General features: G+C 41.7%; 3 protein-coding genes across 3 annotated transcripts; 1 reads left to right on the plus strand and 2 right to left on the minus strand.

Annotated features, from left to right (window-relative positions):
• The first annotated feature begins 313 nt into the window (after positions 1–313).
• Positions 314–6,618, plus strand: LOC106576839 (transient receptor potential cation channel subfamily V member 6). The gene is made up of 16 exons (XM_045700038.1): positions 314–445; positions 1,927–2,087; positions 2,528–2,748; positions 2,858–2,998; positions 3,084–3,182; positions 3,275–3,450; positions 3,542–3,694; positions 3,777–3,856; positions 3,956–4,091; positions 4,202–4,288; positions 4,396–4,472; positions 4,574–4,739; positions 4,858–4,924; positions 5,154–5,419; positions 5,623–5,729; positions 5,867–6,618. The coding sequence occupies exons 2-16, from the start codon at positions 1,957–1,959 to the stop codon at positions 6,084–6,086; spliced, it is 2,127 nt and encodes a 708-aa protein (XP_045555994.1). The 5' UTR covers positions 314–445; positions 1,927–1,956; the 3' UTR covers positions 6,087–6,618.
• Positions 6,619–8,593: 1,975 nt separating this feature from the next.
• c209e (CD209 antigen-like protein E) lies at positions 8,594–13,619 on the minus strand. The gene is given in 6 exon segments (NM_001141449.1): positions 8,594–9,371; positions 9,486–9,583; positions 9,753–9,904; positions 10,124–10,330; positions 10,700–10,804; positions 13,455–13,619. Coding segments are annotated over 6 exon segments (795 nt in total). The 5' UTR covers positions 13,561–13,619; the 3' UTR covers positions 8,594–9,244.
• A 2,039-nt stretch (positions 13,620–15,658) lies between these two features.
• Positions 15,659–18,556, minus strand: LOC106576832 (gamma-aminobutyric acid receptor-associated protein-like 1). The gene is made up of 5 exons (XM_014154285.2): positions 18,283–18,556; positions 17,166–17,255; positions 16,750–16,828; positions 16,408–16,526; positions 15,659–16,135 (listed from the first exon to the last, which is right to left on the minus strand). The coding sequence occupies exons 2-5, from the start codon at positions 17,253–17,255 to the stop codon at positions 16,070–16,072; spliced, it is 354 nt and encodes a 117-aa protein (XP_014009760.1). The 5' UTR covers positions 18,283–18,556; the 3' UTR covers positions 15,659–16,069.
• Between the last annotated feature and the right edge of the window lie 697 nt (positions 18,557–19,253).

Genomic DNA, 19,253 nt, shown 5'->3' on the forward strand with positions numbered 1-19,253 from the left:
GGGTGATGCAGGGGCTAAAAATGAGCCAAGGGGAGACCTATGGACCGTGGACCAGTCTCAGGACATCTGCCAGGTAAACTGAGTGTGGTGGTCAAGTGCAAGGCCAGAGCACTCTTTAGTGTTCGAGACGTTTTAGCAAAATGTCAAACAACCTTGGTTTACTGCTGTAAATTATTCCAATAAAATGATGGATCTTTCCAAAAGATAATGCTCAATTTAACTACTACTCCTTTCCACCATTTGGCCCCTCCCTCTCTCCTCCCTCCTCTCTCTGACATCTATCCTCCTCTTGACCTCCTCCCCTCCTCTTGACCTTCTCTCCATATATATAGATCCCCACCTGTGAATCCTCCTTCTCTTTCTCAAATCAGCTTGGTGTTACATGTTGTTGTTGTACCTGACTGTCAATTAGGAGTAAAGGACTAACTGTTTTCTACTGTAAAAGGTAAGTGGGTCGTTCCACCAATTCGGTGCCTTTTGAGAAGTGTAACTTGATAAAAAAATATATATTTCACAAAATGTTAACATTCTGTCATAATATTTTTTTCCCCATCTCAGGTGGTAAAATTAAATAAAAAATAATATACTAAGTGCCAAATAAAGTAACAGGGTTGACGATTTTATCTTAAATCAGCCATGAATCCCCTTGTGACAGGCAGAATTGAAGCTTGTTGTTTGCAACAGGGAGTGGCAATTGAATACAATAAAAGTGTAATTGTTAAAACATTTCTAGCCTGTCTACCTATGGGTAATAGTGTTGGCGTGTTGAGCTTGACCCGCTTAGTTTTCCACCACAAAACAACATAAAATGGCCAAAAAGAGTAGAACCAGCTCACCTGCTTTTACACTATGATTTGACTATTAGATGTTAAATGTTTCTTCAGAAAAAAAATATTTTAAAAGGAACAGTTACCAATTTTGAATTGAGAGTTCAGTTCACACAACAGGGTTGACCTTAAAATGAGGGACAGACATGAAATAAATAATAATTTTCAGAAATTACTTTGTCATGACTACAGTCAAGGCGAAAACTTAGAGAAATGTTTGGGTTAAGTGGGTGCACAGAGGGACATGTCAAAACACTGAATTTGGGCACTTTAGCAAGTCTTTATTCAAATAAAAAAATCTGATTTATTGACTTCTCCATGTGGTATGTATTAAAGCAATAAGAGAAGGAGAGAATGGCCTTTCTAAGGCTGTGTCCCAGATGGCACCCTATTCCCTGTTAAAGAGCACCATTTTAGACCAGGGGCTGTAGGGCTCTGGTCAGGAGTCATGTATTAAACAATCTATGGGGTGACATTTGGGACACAATCTTGGATATGTGAGCGGTTGTTTTCTGGAAGTGTATCAGTTCATTTTGTGTGTTGCTCAGTTGGTAGTACATGGTAGCCTTCCAACGTCAGGGTTGCTGTGGGTTTGATTCCCATGGGGGAATTCAGTACAAAATGTATGCACTGACTACTTTAATTTGCTCTGGTTAAGAGTGTCTGCTAAAACAAATAAAATGTTACAAATATTTTTTAAATGTCAAAGGCACTTCATTTACTATAACAGCCTCTTAAAATTCAATATTGGTGCACAATTTCTACTTGAAATATTGAAGGGATGCAAAAGGCACTCTTTTTGTGTAACGATAAGTATTTACCTTTTACATTTTACAGAACTGTTTAGAATAGGATAGAATAGAGAAAAACAACATTATTGTGGACATGACTGGAATGAGAAGGTCTGTATCTGGTTCAGCTCTGGTCTGTGGGATGGTGCTGACCTGAACGATCTGTCAGTTAGTTTGCTGACAGCTCTCACATTCTAGATTTGATTTGAGTCCCTAGTACATGAGGATAAAAATGTATTTCTTTATGAGTTAAGTCTGATGGTAGAACATCTCTCTGTTTCTGACAATCAATTTCTCTCTCCTCCCAGCCGTTTCAAATAGACTCACCATATGAAAGGATGGCCCCACCCTTGGCAAGATCTGCTCCAGGTGAGCTCAACCATTGGTGGAGCCAGCTTAGGTTCCGCCTCCAGAACAGGAAGGGGTGGAAAGAGACGCTGGATGAAACTTTTTTGCTGCAGAACAAAAGGTGAGTTTCCTATTGGTGAGTTTCCTATTGGTTCCACTTCATTTCAACCCAATAAATCTATGTGATGACATTGAATCCACATGGAAAACTTATTGGATTTGGAAAATGTCATCAACATAAGGGCATTTCGTCTTTTAACCTAAATCCAATGACATGGCGACATTTTTTGTTGATTTCCTGTTGAATTCACAATAGTTGACAACTCAACCAAATGTAAATCAAAATTAGACGTTGAACTGATGTCTGTGCCCACTGGAATGTGACATCAGAGCTCAGCATGTGGGAGAAGTCTGAGCTCAGAGATGATAGACAGTTTCCCACTAGTAATTACCAGCTGAAGGGGCGTTCAATTGGATTTTTCCCAGTCGTATGCTGATAATTACGACGTTATGAATGCAGTGTTTGAATTCTAACTGGCAAACACACTCTCTCTCCCATAGGACAAATGACATCCCTCTCTTCTTTGCGGCCAAAGAGAACAGTGCAGGTTGCATTAAGAAACTTCTGGACTGTGCATCCACTAACATCTTTGAGAGAGGTGCTCTGGGGGAGACCGCGCTGCATGTGGCAGTTCTGAATGATAACATGGATGCTGCTTTAGTTCTGATGGACGGAGCACCTGAACTCATCAATGAGCCCATGACCTCTGACCTCTTCCTTGGTACATATACTCTCACACACAATGAACAAACACATACTATAATATCATAAAACTCACACAGATATTAAATCACACAATAATATATTCTCTCTCTGTCGCGCTCAATCAGGCATGACACCTCTCCACATTGCCGTGGTGAATCAGAACGTTAACCTGGTCCGCAGTCTGATTGGTCGTGGGGCAGATGTGGCCACGTCCAGAGTCACAGGCCTGTACTTCAGGAAGAGAAGAGGAGGGCTGCTCTACTATGGTAAGATGACTGTTTGTGGTCTGTAAGGAGAAGAACAATGCATTTTGGGAAATGTGGTTATTTGATTCCGTTTGCTTTACTTTAGGTGAGCACATCCTGGCATTTGCGGCCTGTGTGGGGAATCAGGACATCATCTCCATGGTGATCAACGCAGGAGCCAGCACCAGGGCCCAGGACTCCACTGGTATGAAATGTTCCTCTTTCTTCTCCTCGTCCTCCCCCTCTTCTCTCTTCTCCCTTTTTCAGCAGTTTAATATCTACCTCTCTTCCCCCTAGGTAACACAGTGCTCCACATCCTGGTCCTGCAGCCCAATAAGACTTTAGCATGCCTGGCGTTGGATCTGCTGTTGGTACGTGACGTTGAGCAGGACCAGGCTGTGCCACTGGACATGGTGACCAACTACAATGGCTTAACGCCCTTCAAACTGGCTGCCCAGGAGGGCAACCTGGTGGTGAGGACAAATAGAGGGATAGAAAGAAAGGGACAGTGGGAGACATGGGAACAGTAAAAAAATAAAAAAAATAATACTTTCTCTCTCCCAGGCTTTCCAGCACCTGGTCAATCGGAGGCGAGTCGTCCAGTGGAACCTGGGACCACTGACCTCTAACCTCTATGACCTCACAGAGATCGACTCCTTGGTCGCCGACGACAACTGCTCTGTGCTGGAGCTCATCGTGGGCAGCCAGAGGAGAGAGGTACAGTACATTACAGTACATTACAGAACACAGTAATATACACTACAGGGAAACTGATGATGAGGATGATCTCTTCCCTCAGGCAAGAAGGATACTGGAAGTGACTCCTGTTAGGCAATTGGTCAGTCTCAAGTGGAACCTCTATGGAAAACACTACTTTAGGTAACAACACATACAGTGGATCATGTTCTGATGTTGTGTTTGAGATGCTGTCATTTGTTTATGTCTAATGTTGTAATGTAATTATTGTATTGTGTACAGGTTGTTGCTGCTGCTGTACCTCCTGTACATTGGGACCTTCACACTGTGTTGTGTGTATCGCCCCCTAAAGGACGCTCCAGAGAATTACACTGTATCTGACATGGACAAAACCATCCGCGTGCAGAAAACTCTGAAGGTGGGGGAGACATGAAGGCGTCTTCATATGACAGCCTGTGCGCAAACCTCAATCAGAGGTGTTCATATGAACCCTTTTTGATCCACGTGCCCTGTTCTCTGTCCCTGTAGGAGAGTTATGTGACCTATGGGGACAACTTGCGTCTGGCAGGAGAGATGATCAGTGTCCTGGGTGCCCTGGTTATTCTGCTACTGGAGGTAAAACATACATCACCCAATAGTTTTACATGTCACTTATATTTACACTGTAGATTAGATCACATTATTGGCTGTCAATATAATCTGTGTTATTCCCAATCCCTAAGATCCCAGATATGCTGAGAGTGGGGGCCAAGCAGTATTTTGGACAGACGGCCCTGGGGGGACCATTCCATGTCATTCTGTAAGTAAACCTTGGTGCCTATGTAGCCTTTATTACCTACCTAGTGATGTTGTTGTGTTTTGTCATGACTATGTAGTATTTATAACCTGTTTCCTCCCCAGTATTGCCTATGCGATCCTGGTGGTGCTGCTGTGTGTGTTCAGGGTCAGTGGGGTACAGGGGGAGACAGTTGTCATGGCTGTGTGTCTGGTGCTGGGCTGGTGCAACGTCATGTTCTTCGCCCGAGGCTTTCAGATGCTGGGGCCTTACGTCATCATGATACAGAAGGTATGTAAGGGAAGCAGACACACACAAGCATTAGCATGACGTTACTGTAGAACATATGGTTTTGCTGTTTTAATTCCCATATTAGACTGTTGTGGTGTTTTGTCTCATTTCGTCCTAGATTATATTTGGAGACCTGACCAAGTTCATGTGGCTGAGCTTCATCGTGCTCATAGGGTTTTCCACCTGTAAGTACATTCTGTTTAAGAGAAACTGTATTAGCAAATCTTGACATTTCAAATAAGCAAATTGCCAACAATTGTATAACATTTTTTAATAAAAATATTTTTATACCCTGGTTATTGTTATCCCTCCCTCCCTCCCTCCCTCCCTCCTCCCTCCCTCCCTCCCTCCCTCCCTCCCTCCCTCCCTCCCTCCCTCCCTCCCTCCCTCCCTCCCTCCCTCCCTCCCTCCCAGCCCTGTGGATGGTGTACATGACTCAGGACCCAGACTCTCTACCTGCGTACCGCTCCTTCCCCATCACTCTGTTCTCCCAGTTTGAGCTGAGTGTGGGTCTGATAGACATGCCAGTGGACCACACCATCACAACGCCCCCCATTGTCCGTGTGCTGCAGTGCACCTTTTCTGTGGCCTACCTACTGCTGCTCAGCCTGCTCACAGCCATGATGAGTGATACACAACGGAGAGTTGCCCAGGAGAGGGACGAGCTCTGGAGGACACAGGTGTGCCACACACACACACATTTTGACACACACACATGCACACACACGCTCAGGCACACACACTCATAGTCTCTCCTACATCAAATCAAATGTTTACATACTCCATCAAAAAAGCTAATAACCATGATGAAAGTATATACAGCATCCCAATCAGTGCCATTCTAATGATCCTTATGTCCTTTGTCCCTGCTCACTGTGTGTAGGTGGTGGCCACTACCCTGATGTTGGAGAGGAGGTTGCCCCGCTGCCTGTGGCCCCGCCTGGGGGTGTGTGGCCTGCTCTATGGCCTGGGGGAGCGGTGGTACCTCCGGTAAGACAACAACACTTCATCTAACTGGCCTATTACTGTACTCTCTGTCTTAGGTATGGTGGTGTTAACAGTGTTTCCCCATCCCCATCATATACAGGCTTTATATTATAATGACTCTCTTAATGTCTCCATTGCAGGGTTGAGAATCGCAACGACCCACTGGTGCAAAAGGTGCGTCGCTACGTGCAAGACTTCTCTAAGGATGAGGACCAGAGCAAGGAGCGGGAGGAGACAGAGAACACTGACACGTCAAAAGGACCTGGAAACAGGAAGTCCCTGGCATTCTGGCAGATGATTCGCCACAGCGCTCTGGGTTTAGACATGGAACAGGAAGAGGATGACCAGGAAGTAAGATAGATCTGAGGTTTAAGACAGCAAAACAGATCATTATATTGTTATTATATAATATATGTGTTATGCAAGCATGAATGCAAAGGCGTCATACCCATACGGAGCACACACACATTTTGACACACACACATGCAAACACACACTCAGGCACACACATATAGTCTCTCCTACATACTCCATAAAAATACCTGAAAACCATGATGAAATTGTATACAGCATCCTAATCAGTGCCCCCTCCCCCCATATTCTTCTAGTAAGTGGTTCCTTCCTAGGTGAACCACTGAGCAAAGACATGTGTGAAGACAGTATCATGAGTGGAGGAGGAGAGAGAGTGTCTAGTGACACAGAGTTTCATCTGATTTTAGCTGCCGGTGATGGGCAGGACTGTTGTAAATTAACATTGTTGATTCCTTCTTGACGAATAAATAAAACAAGCATTAAAGAAGTGCACCTTCAGAGGGGATGCTGATGACACTGACGAAGGCTGAAACGTTTGTCTATCTACCCACCCTTGAATGAAATAAATACTGAAAATAAACCTTGAATCTCTTTTTTTAGTGCGGACCAGCTAAACAATTTAGGAATTATATTACATTTTCCTACCGGAACCTGTTCTGAGTGCAGTGGTCTCAATAAGTTTCTCTGTCATACTAGCCACCTAGCAATTTTATAAAGTTTGTTTTAGCTAGCCAGCTAGATGGGTTCCCAATCTCACAACCTCGTAACCTGCTACCCTGTCATTTCAGGCTATCAATTAAGTTAGAATTGCTTTTCTAACTAGCTTAGCTGGCATGCCAGCTGGCAAGGTTGCTAGACTTTAGAAAATAAAAAATTGCTTTAATTCTTGTCTTATGATACAATACACACCACATGGCCAAAAGTATATGGACACCCCTTCAAATTAGTGGATTCGACTATTCCAGCCACACCCGTTGCTGACAGGTTTATAAAATCGAGCACACAGACATACAATCTCCATAGACACAAATTGGCAGTAGAATGGCACGTACTGAAGAGCTCAGTGACATTCAATGTGGCACCATCAGAGGATGCCACCTTTTCCAACAAGTCAGTTCATCAAATGTCTGCCCTGCTAGAGCTGCCCTGGTCAAGGGGAACACTACCTGCCAGAATGCATAGTGCCCACTGTAAAGTTTGGTGGAAGAGGAATAATGGTCTGGGGCTTGTTTTTCATGGTTCAGGCTAGGCCCCTTAGTTCCAGTGAAGGGAAATCTTAACGCTACAGCATACAATGACATTCTAGATGATTCTGTGCTTCCAACTTTGTGGCAACAGTTTGGGGAAGTCCCTTTCCTGTTTCCGCAAGACAATGCCCTGTGCACAAATCGAGGTTCACACAGAAATGGTTTGTCGAGATGGTGTGGAAGAACTTGACTGGCCTGCACAGAGCCCTGACCTCAACCCCATCGAACACCTTTGGGATGAATTGGAACGCCGACTACGAGCCAGACCTAATCGCCCAACATCAGTGCACGACCTCACTAAAGCTCTTGTGGCTGAATGGAAGCAAGTCCCTGCAGCAATGTTCCAACATCTACTGGAAAACCTTCCCAGCAGCAAAGGAGGGACCAACTCTAAATGAATGCCCCTGATTTTGGAATGAGATGTTCGACGAGCAGGTGTCCACATATTTTAGGTCATGTAGTGTACCAGTGTAGCAGTTGTACTAAACTCCTTAAGCATAAAAGTTCTTAAATAATCAATGTGCATCATTAATTAAAATGACAATTTAACAGGTAAAGAGGCATAATAATTATGGCTCTAGATTGCAGGAAAGAGCTGTTTCTGGTGTTAAAAAAAACGTCATTCTCCGACTTCCGGAGGGGGTTGACCCCCCACCCCTGCATCCTCACGTACTTCTTGCCCCTTCTAAAATAATGGGTGCATGGCGTCACTACATTTACAGTACCAGTCAAAAGTTTGGACACACCTACTCATTCAAGGGTTTTTATATATTTTTGCTATTTTCTACATTGTATAATTATAGTGAAGACATTAAAAATATGAAATAACACATATGTAAACATGCAGTAAGCAAAAAAGTGTTGGTGACTATCTCATGAAGCTGGATGAGGACTATCTCATGAAGCTGGATGAGAGAATGACAAGAGTGTGCAAAGCTGTCATCAAGGCAAAGGGTGAATACTTTAAATAATCTCAAATAAACAGATATTTTGATTTGTTTAACGCTTTTTAGGTTACTACATGATTCCATATGTGTTATTTCATAGTTTTGACGTCTTCTCTACTATTCTACAATGTAGAAAATAGTCAAAATAAAGAAAAACCCTTGGATGAGTAGGTGTGTCCAAACTTTTGACAGGTACTGTATATATGCAGTTACATGTCAAAAACAAAATATTTGTACATGGGTAAGACTGGGTTGAAATGTAGACTAGATTCATTTTAAATTTTCTTGGACCATGTATGTTACTTTATCATTCCAAGTAAAGCACATGAACAATTTTTAAGAGAAGATTTGACGAGACAGTATAATAACTGATTCTTTATTACAGGGACAAATTATATTAAACTTTTGTTTCTTTCAGGATTGTGAATCAGTACTTAAAACTTAATGATTGGTTAATGCACATAATCATTATCACATTCAAAGGCATTAAGAAAACATATAGAAAACATCTCAGCAGAACAAGCAAATGAGTGCAATATACAGTGTTAATCTTTTACATTAGTGCAAATTCTAACTGAAACTGGCAGGCCAACTTGATTGTTCTTCACAAGGCATAACTAACTGTAATGTGATTATATTTACCATCATTGGTTATACCTGGATGTCTAATGAATTATAACAGACTTAGGTCATACAGTGTATAATAATGGTTTAAAAAGGCTATTGATAGAGATGCGTAATCGTGGAATAAAAGGCTATGGAATAGGAGTGAAAGATAGATGGAAGTCTAAAGAGAATCCGTATTGACAGATTTCTTAGTTGGAATATGGCAGTGGCCACCAACCCTGCTGACCTACATGGTGTACAACACTTAAATGATTCAGCTAATCAAGGTGATTCATTGACTAGCTAAATCATGTGTCTTACTGCTGGGCTGTAACAAAAGCATGTACATCGTATAGATCTCCAGGACCAGGGTTGGTGACTACTGGCAGATGGTGAAGTCTGTCCTTTAGTGCCCCCTCTGGCAGATGTAGAAGCTGTACTGGTCACATGATGAGGAGCTCCAGCTTCTCTCAGGAGGATCTCTTCCTGTCAGTAAACCACAATCCCCTTGTCTGTGGGATCCTGACCAGTAACTACCAATGAGAGGAAAGGGAACAGCTCAGTACTGTCCATACTAAAACATTACAATTGTTTTCATTTCTGCCGTCTTGAAGGCCAATAATCATCATCATCATCGGTTGTCTCACCTCTGTCCCAGTGCAGTGTTGTTGACCCAAACCCAGTTCCTGGTTCTCTGTCTCAGGCCGATCCAGTACATCAGGTTTCCCTTCTTCGTTAGAAAGGTCTGGGAGAATACACCGTTTTTATTGGACTATTAGTAACCTTCGTCAATCCAACTGCTGTGCATGATTGTCATACAATTACTGTTGCTTTGCTATCATCATTACATGGTCACTGTTATACAAAGAAGAGAAACAAGAGGTAGAGAGGAGTAACAATTGTAGTAGAACCACCTGCACTGTTTTGTTTGTTATGACGGCCAGATCTGCCCCTCTCTTCTTACACTCGTCCCTGCTCTCGTCCCAGTTCATTCTGTCTCTGGAGAGGAAGTAGCAGGAGCTCTCAAAGTGCAGCCAGCCTTCATCACACATGTGGCAGGCAGGGACTGAAGGAAAGGAAGGAAATTACTCTTCAAGTACAACATGTAGTTCAGTTAATACATGATGTAGGTTCAATTCTTATTATTAGCGTGGTATGAAGTCAAAGAGAAAACACTGTAGTGGTACAATACATCTCAAAGCATTAGATCGATACATTGACAATATGTAGAGCGATATAGTTGAATAGGTTACATTAGACTAACACACTAAGGTAGTGGACTCACCCTGGCTCTGTTGTTGGAAGTATTGTGCTTGGCATGTCTGCAGGCTGCACACCTCAGTGGACTGGAACCTCTCCTCTTTAGCCTCAATCCCTTTTTCAGTCACTCTCCCCTTCTCTTTAGCCTCAATCCCTTTTTCAGTCACACTCCCCTTCTCTTTAGCCTCAAACCCTTTTTCAGTCCCATGACAGACTTGAGGCTGGAATGGAACTAGAGAATAATGAAGAAAGAAAGAATAAGAGAATGGAATCATATTACACATTTGTTTTGTTCTTTCTTGCATAGAAGGCTATCTAAACCAACATGCTGGATATTCTATCAAAATAAAATAATTTCATTTTACCAGGCAAGTCAGTTAAGAACAAATTCTTATTTACAATGACGGCCTAGGAACAATGGGTTAACTGCCTTGTTCAAGGGCAGAACGACAGATTTTTACCTTGCCAACTCAGGGATTTGATCTAGCAAGCTTTCGGTTACTGGCCCAACGCTCTAACCACTAGGCTACCTGCCGCCCCTAAAAGGAGTATTGCCTGTTTCTAAATCACTATTCTAGAATAGAATGTCTATGATACTCACATTTGACACAGAGGATGATGATGACGAGCAGTAGAACCAGACAGATGACAGACAGTAGTAAACACACTGTGCGGTACAGACCAACGTTCCCCAGGACCTGCAGGTCTAGACAAGGAAAGAATAGTCTTAAGGGCCATCCACACCAAAGACGAAAACAATAACATTATACACTGAGTGTACAAAGCATTAGGAACACCTTCCTAATATTGAGTTGGACCCCCTTTTGCCCTCAGAACAGCCTGAATTCGTCGGGACATGGACTCTACAAGGCGTTGAAAACATTCTACTGGGATGCTGGCCCATGTTGACTCCAACGCTTCCTACAGTTGTGTCAAGTTGGCTGGATGTCCTTTGGGTGCTGGACCATTCTTGACACACACAGGAAACTGTTGAGCGTGAAAAACCCAGCAGCGTTACAGTTCCAGACACACTCAAACTGGGACGCCTGGCACCTACTACCTACCATACCCCGATCAAAGACACTTAAATGTTTTGACTTCCCCATTCACCCTCTGAATGGCACACATACACAATCAATGTCTCAATTGTCTCAAAGCTTAAAAAACGTTCATAGCTGACAGCCGTTTTGCACGGTTTCCCTGTGGTTTTAGTCATCAATCTAGCAAGAGGTCAATATTTTATTAATGTAATAGTGTTTCCCCCCTAGAAAGCTATGACCTTTGGCAATTCAACCATGAAGGCCTGATTCATGCAGTGTCCTCTGAACAGTTGATGTTGAGATGTGTCTGTTGAACTCTGTGAAGCATTTATTTGGGCTGCAATCTAGGTGCAGTTAACGCTAATGAACGTATCCTCTGCAGCAGAGGTAACTCTGGGTCTTCCTTTCCTGTGGCGGTCCTCATGAGAGCCAGCTCCATCATGGTTTTTGCAACTGCACTTAAAGAAACTTTCAAAGCTCTTGAAATGTTCAGTATTGACTAACCTCCATGTCTTAAAGTAATGATGGACTGTCGTTTCTCTTTGCTTATTTGAGCTGTTTTTGCAATAATTTGGACTTGGTCTTTTACCAAATAGGGCTATCTGCTGTATACCACCCCTACCTTGTCACAACACAATTGATTGGTTCAAACGCATTAAGAAGGAAAGAAATGTATTCCAGGTGACTATCTCATGTCTCCTTGTTCGGGCGGCGTTCGGCGGTCGATGTCACCGGCTTTCTAACCATCGCCGCTCCATTTTTCATTGTTCCATTTGTTTTGTCTTGTTCCCTGCACACCTGGTTTTCATTCCCCAATCACACTACATGTATTTATTCCTCTGTTCCCCCTCATGTCTTTGTGTGAAATTGTTTTGTGTTACGTGTCAGTTTTGACACGCTAGACTGGTGTTCGTTTATTCCGTGTTTTATTCACGAGGTATGTTTATTTGTTTGAACATAATTATTGTGACTGTTTACACGTTTTGCACTTTTGCCATTTGGCTGGAGGTTGACGCAGTGGCGTCCGTCTGTTGGTTTCTCCTGCCTTAATAAAGTGTGCGCCTGTTCACAACTCTCTGCTCTCCTGCACCTGACTCCGCTCCCAGTACGCACACCATTGACAAACACAGCTGATTGGCTCAAAAGCATTCAAAAGGAAAGAAATTCCAAAAATGTACTTTTAACAAGGCACACCTGTTAATTGAAATGCATTCCAGGTGACTACCTCATGAAGCTGGCTGAGAGAATGCCAAGAGTGTGCAAAGCTGTCATCAAGGCAAAGGGTGGCTACTTTGAAGAATCTCAAATATAAAATATATTTAGATTTTTTTTAAACCTTTTTTGGTTACTACATGATTCCATATGTGTTATTTCATAGCTGATGTCTTCACTATTATTCTACAATGTAGAAAATAGTCAAACATAAAGAAAAACCCTTGAATGAGTAGGTGTGTCCAAACTTTTGACTGGTACTGTACTATAGGAAAATATGACCTTATACTGATATGCGCTGTTTGTCATTGATCATCATTCTCCCAAGTCGTCCTATATCAGCAGTGGTGAAAAAAGTACTCAAATATCATACTTGAGTAAAAGTAAAGATACCTTAATAGAAAATGACTATATTAAAAGTGAAAGTTAATCCAGTAAAATACTACCTGAGTAAAAGTCGAAGAGTATTTGGTTATTATTATACTTAAGTATCAAAAGTAAAATAATTAATAATGTCTATTTCCTTATATTATGCAAACCAGACGGCACAATTTGTATTACATTTTTTATTTATGGGTAGCCAGCGGCACACTCCAACATGAATTTACAAATGATGCATTTGTGTTTAGGTAGTCCGCCAGATCAGAGGCAGTAGGGATGACCAGGGATGTTCTCTTGATAAGTGCTTGACTTGGACCATTTTCCTGTCAAAATGTAACAAGTACTTTTGGGTGTCTGAAGTAAAAAGTACATTATTTTCTTTAGGCAAGTTTACTGTGCCCTCCTCTATGAGCAGCCTCTCGCAGCTAGAACCAAGAACGCCTTTTTGATTGTTTGTTGATGTTTTATCGTCGGAGGGACAGGGGAAAAATCGCTCTGAAAGTGACCGCAAACGATAGATAAATCTCGTTATCCACTGTTTTTGTAGTTATCGTTGTAGTGTGAACGCTCCTGATCACTTGAATTAGAATGATTTCAATTGTTTGATGTAATAGTTCGTTATAGGTATCGTTCTTGGACGGCCCTGGCTTTGTTATGTGGCATATGGCACAATCAGACATTTTATAAGCAATCACTACGAGCAACAATTGAAATCCTGCTTACCTTTCCCTTGCTGCTCCTTCACTTCAACCGATAACTTTGCGTTTGCCTCATCTGGTAATTTGGCATTCCCTCCACTTCCTACAATACGGCAAAACTTGATATACATTGCTGCTGTTCCTGACCCACCGACTGCGACTGTAAAGTACTGTGAAGGCTAAATGCACTGTGGTTTTAAAAAACCTCCCTCTCCGTCTCTATAGCAACGTGCCCCTTTTAGATTTATAATTAATTCCTGTAACACAATACTCAGTCTGTCCCAAAATCCTTTTGCTGCAGCTGCTACTCTCTATCTCTGCTGTGTGTGTGATAGAGACAGAGTTCTGAACAACAGTCTGGAGAGATATCTAGTCCTTGGAGAGATATCTAGTCCTTGGAGAGATGTCTAGTCCTTGGAGAGATGTCCATTCAGCCTTGCTGTGTTTCTCAACAATCGATTGGGCTTCCGCTTGGAGGTCTGCTATTGTCATGTCTCAGCCTTGATTGTGAGACAGACAAACAGGTCCTGCCCTGCCAGATGGCTTTCATTATGTTACAAGCTAGATAATATTCTCCCCTAAAATTTGACATTTTGGATCATTGACATTCTGTTTTTGTTATAACAATCTCACCTGTAACATGCAAACTGCAAGCTGCACACCACACACAAGATTAATAGTAGGCTAGACCAAGGAAATGTGTCGTAATCAAAATTCGGAAATGGGAAAACTGTACATTCACTGTAGTACTGACCACTATTTTTCTCACTCACACACGCTCTTTTAGTCTCTCTATATTCCTCTTTTTCCGCTATTCTTCCTCTCTTGCCTATTACATTTAGAAATAATGTTTTTTCCTGTGGCTCAGTTGGTAGATCATGGTGTTTGCAACGCCAGCATGGTGTGTGCAACGCCAGGGTTGTGGGTTCGATTCCCACGGGGGGCCAGTACAAAAACAAAATGCATGAAATGAAATGTATTTATTCACTACTGTAAGTCGCTCTGGATAAGAGCGTCTGCTAAATGACTAAAATGTAAAAATGTAAAATGTTTACATTAATAGGTTATTTTAGACCTCCATTTATTTAGGATTAGTTAGACATATGTAATAATCATGTAATAATATTATAATTATAATCATATTTGGGGTTTAGGCCAGGTATCTGTAAAGCACTTTGTGACATTTGCTTATGTAAAAAGGGATTTATAAAATATATTTAATTGATCAAATTTGATGAATATTATAATAACTGTGCTGTAGCCACCTGTACCTGATGTACCTGGTCTGTCTCTGGCACAGGGCTGGCCAGGAGAAGCTTCAGCATAAATGTCCTCTGATGAACTCTTCAGTTTGGAGTAGACTGTAGATTCAGCTTCCTCGACTGACAGACATGCAGACACAAATAGGTTATGTGGAAGCTTAGGACCAAATTAATCATCTCAGAACACAACAAAAAATAGCATATAGCCTAAGACATTTTTTTTTTTAAGGGATTGAACCTACAGTAAGAGAAATGTAAATATGCTAATGTATTCCGAGGAAAGCGGTGCAAATTTACCCCAGTAGCTCAAGTTTGGTGATGAAGATGTTCCCTTTCTTTACCTGAGGTCTCCAGCATTCTCTGACTCTCATCCACTTCCACCACTTTCCTCCTCTCTGGGGATTTCTTGCATCTCCATGATTCTCTCGTTTTCTGTCTGGGTCTCGAACTTTCTATTTCCCTGGAAAGCCTATAAGCCTGTTCAGCAAAAACTCCAGAAAGTTACTTGTGTAGCAAGTCTCCCATGCACAAACCAAAGATGTCTATTTAAATGATCTCCCTTACGTCTCTGTAGCTAGTGTCACTTGAATGCAAAATAAACAATGTGCAAAGTGATCCCTCCTGTCATTTACAAGTTACAACAAATTTACAACTTCCTCACTGATTTAACTTTGGCTCAATCAATCTTTTTTTTTTTATATAAAAGACGATTCGTCATTCCCACTCGCCATTACTGAGTGTCAGCAATTTATTTGAATTGGGATATTTATGGGAAATGAGACTGACAAAATGAATTGCACAGCATATCCAAATGGAACATCTTAGAACTTCTGCAAAAGACAAATACATGTCTTACATTCACAACTTGAGATGGGATGAGGACAGTTTGTGATGTGACAACACACATGCACACACAAATTTGCTCAAATACAACTTTTTTTTTAAATGACAAACTGCAGAACTAGCAAACCATGCATTTTGAATTTTATTTTCCACAAAAATTAATGATATTAATTTACAAAAAAAATACAATTTGCATTAAATACAAATGACTGGCTGAGAAACAAAATATGGAAATCAAGAGCTTTCCCCTTAACACTCTTCTTTTACTGAAATCTCTTTTTCATTCCCCCTATTTCCAACTACCCCATTATTTTTCCAATTCAGAATGGTTGAGAGTATACTGACACAGAATATGATCACCCCCAAAATACTGAGAAAACTTATACAAATCTTACCAACTAACTCTCCACCCCACCCTCTCTCCTCCCCACAGCCATCTCCTAAATACTTAATAAAGAATAATAGTGGTGAAATATTACAAAGAGCTCTCTCCCATCTCCTGTCTTTCTCTCTCTTTCCTCCTTTTTGTCCCGTCTCAGGCACCGTAGACGCTCTCATTACTGTAGGTCATGTATAGGAACAGGTCCTCTTCATGATGCTCCTGTGAGGGACCAGGGAGGACAGGGACAGGGAGGGAAATAAGGATTTAAAATGGCAAAAGCAGAACTGTTGATAATAACTGAAGTATGTACACTGAATAAAACATGATATTTTAATTGTAATTATTTATAACATAGGCAAAACCCACACAACACAATCTCAATGTAATGGAGTTGTGTCACTGATAGTGAGAGAATTCCTGGCATCTGGATCTGGCGTTAGGGGGTCATGGGGGTAGGATAAAAGGTTGTGTCAGTGTGCGTGTGTGTTTACCTCATAGACAGCAGAGAGAGGAGAACTGGATGGGGGAAGGGAGTTGTTGACGAAAAAGAAGAGAGCCTCCTCAGGTCTCATAGACACACGCTGTCGGATCAGGAAGCACAGTTGACCCACTGAGAGAGAAAAATAGAGAAATGCTCAGGCAGAGACTTACAGAACAAAACTAACACATTATCTAGACTTTCATTTCAAAAGAAGAGGAAGAGTGGCAGAATAGTGGAGAAAATAGGGAAGGTAGAGAGAAGGAAGAGAGGGAAGGGAAGAGGGTGAGAACAAGGTCATGAGTTGGGAGAGAGTTAATAATTGTGAGAAAGACAGACATCTCATCAGTTTTACCTGTGAGGTCAGAGGGCACGAGGTACTTCTTCTTGTCCAGGTCAGGAGCTCTCGACCTGGCAGCCCTCTCCACAATGATCTGGTTTAGGAGGTAACACAGTACTTGGTCAGTAATTACACACTGCACCATCATGTCCCATGCAACTGGAGCCAAGAAACTTGGCATGCAAGGCTAACATCCATGTATTGAACCCTATCTGATCTTAATAACACCTTACTAGCTTCCTTTCCCTTCATCCCTTGCCAGGATCACTTATCAGCTGATAAAAGCGATGGATAGGGTTTTTAGGCCCTGAAAATTCATTCACAATCATATGAGTGTGATGTCCTTTCAGATCAGTGGCCAATGGTCCTTGGAGAAAGGGGTTAAGGAGAGGAAGCTATCCAACACTGGCATTTATTCTGTTCACACTCACCGGTATCTTGTCGGGATGCTTGGCTCGCACCCTCTCACCCTCTGCCCTCCTCACCTCCAGTGGTACAGAGCGCTGGTACTGACTGTCCATCTACAGAGACACACAGGGACGGGCCAACAGTGGTTAACATTTGATAATACATCATATATGGATGCACCGTTGTCATTGCAACACCACTGTATCTGTATATTGTTGTTATTTGCAGTTGTGCATATAATAATGCAAGATAAAATATGTTATTTGATGTTCTTCAAACAACACCTATTCTTATGTGTATAGTCAATTTAAAAATCAAATATACCCTAGCCAGCTCTGACTGTATGTGTGAAGACTGGAGCCACTTATCAGCTGTAAACACCACCCTGTCTTGATATCAAGGTACACATGACCATGATGACATAATGGATCAGGTACACAAAAGCAAACTCGTCAGGGAAAGTCAGGTAGGCTATTTTATGAGGTCTTGACAACTCAATCATTTAAATCATGTAATGTATGTAGACGGGCCTACAATGTTTATAACGTTTCTCTATATTCTTTCAACTTTATAAACGTGATATCCATATATAGTCTTATATTTGCACTTGTTGGTAAACTAAATATTGAGATTGGATATAAAAATGTACAACATAGCCTACATTGCGTGAACACACTGGCTTGCTTTCTAGTGGATACATTAATTAGCTACACAGCTTATTTACAAACATCGTGAGATAGCCACGGTAACGTTAGCTAAAATGTATGATCATAATAGCTACAGGTTGAATTCTGCATAGCCCTGTTTAAATCACAGCCAACTACTGTAGCCTATTGTTGTTGTTTTTCAGACAATGGCAAAGTGGCCACGTCATTATTTGCAGTTTTGGGCTTGGTCAGCTGAGTAGGCGAAGGTTAACGTTAGCTACCTCCAGTAGCTAGTTTACGTTGCAAGCGGATGTTATGGCGAATCCTTATCGCTGGATGAAAAACGTATTCACATGGCATCCAAATGAGAGCAAATACCTGCCAACAAATCTTTCAAAGCCAATGAGCTATTACTGATATTTTTGCGAGATTGAGGAATATGCTGCACGATGTCGAAGCGAAGACAATGAATATTAAACTGTCAGACACTCACCTTCTTTGGAAACACGTAATAAAAACAAATACAAGTGAAAATTCCACGCCAATCGTTCCCACCGACTCTTCACGTAACCAACGCTATCATATAATGAGCACGACGAACAGTAATTTTGTATTAAATTATTTAAACGAAATGTATTCTTAAATAGCCGACTGTTCTAACTAGCTAGCTACTTCTTGCCCCAGAAACAACAACAAATACAGTCACGCCCAATTTGAGTGATTTAGACCAACGAACGTCCTTCGCGCTGATGGACAATATTTTTAACCACTCGGGCAGAGTTGGGAGACGGAGTTTCAGGTTATTTACAATGCTCCCATTGGAGTAATAGTGCTGTTTCCCGCCCCCCTGACTCGGTTTTTGCTTGAATGACGTTTTAGTCAACCAATTCAATTGGTGAAAAACTGGGCCAGGAGCTGTTTCCTCTACGTGCCAGACGTTGCATACAATTTGTCCTGTAAAAAGTACACCTTAAGTCAGGGCTGTAAACGGATCGAAGCGAAAGCAACGCGAACTCTTTCAGTGGAAATTGAGTCCCTAGAGAAAGCAAGAACAAGATGGTTGTCAGGAGTAGTGCAGTATTATCATAAGGAGACGTATACTTGGAAAACAGCGGAGGAATGGAGGGAAAAGAGAGGGAGAGGAGGGTGAGCTTGAGTCGGATAAAAATGGTGGAAAAAAGGGAGATGGTTTGTTAAAGAATGGTAGAAAGTGTAAGCAGAGGGAGCTGAAGACAGCAGGAGAAATGGAAGTGAATGAGGGTGAAGTTATCAGAGACCGAGGTATGCACCAAGGATCAGGAGAAAGAGGAGTTTGTGACAGGAGTGAAGTTTATGGAAAAAGTGGACTCTTGCCTTTTGGCTAATCCATTTGTGGTTTAACAGTGGTTGAAAAAATAATTGGGTAATGTTGAATCGGTGATGGTAACCAGAAGTGGTCTAGTGATAATTGTTTGTGTTTCTGTT

Source organism: Salmo salar, chromosome ssa02 (genome assembly GCF_905237065.1).
Source record: "Salmo salar chromosome ssa02, Ssal_v3.1, whole genome shotgun sequence".
In the NCBI taxonomy this organism is placed as follows: domain Eukaryota; kingdom Metazoa; phylum Chordata; class Actinopteri; order Salmoniformes; family Salmonidae; genus Salmo; species Salmo salar.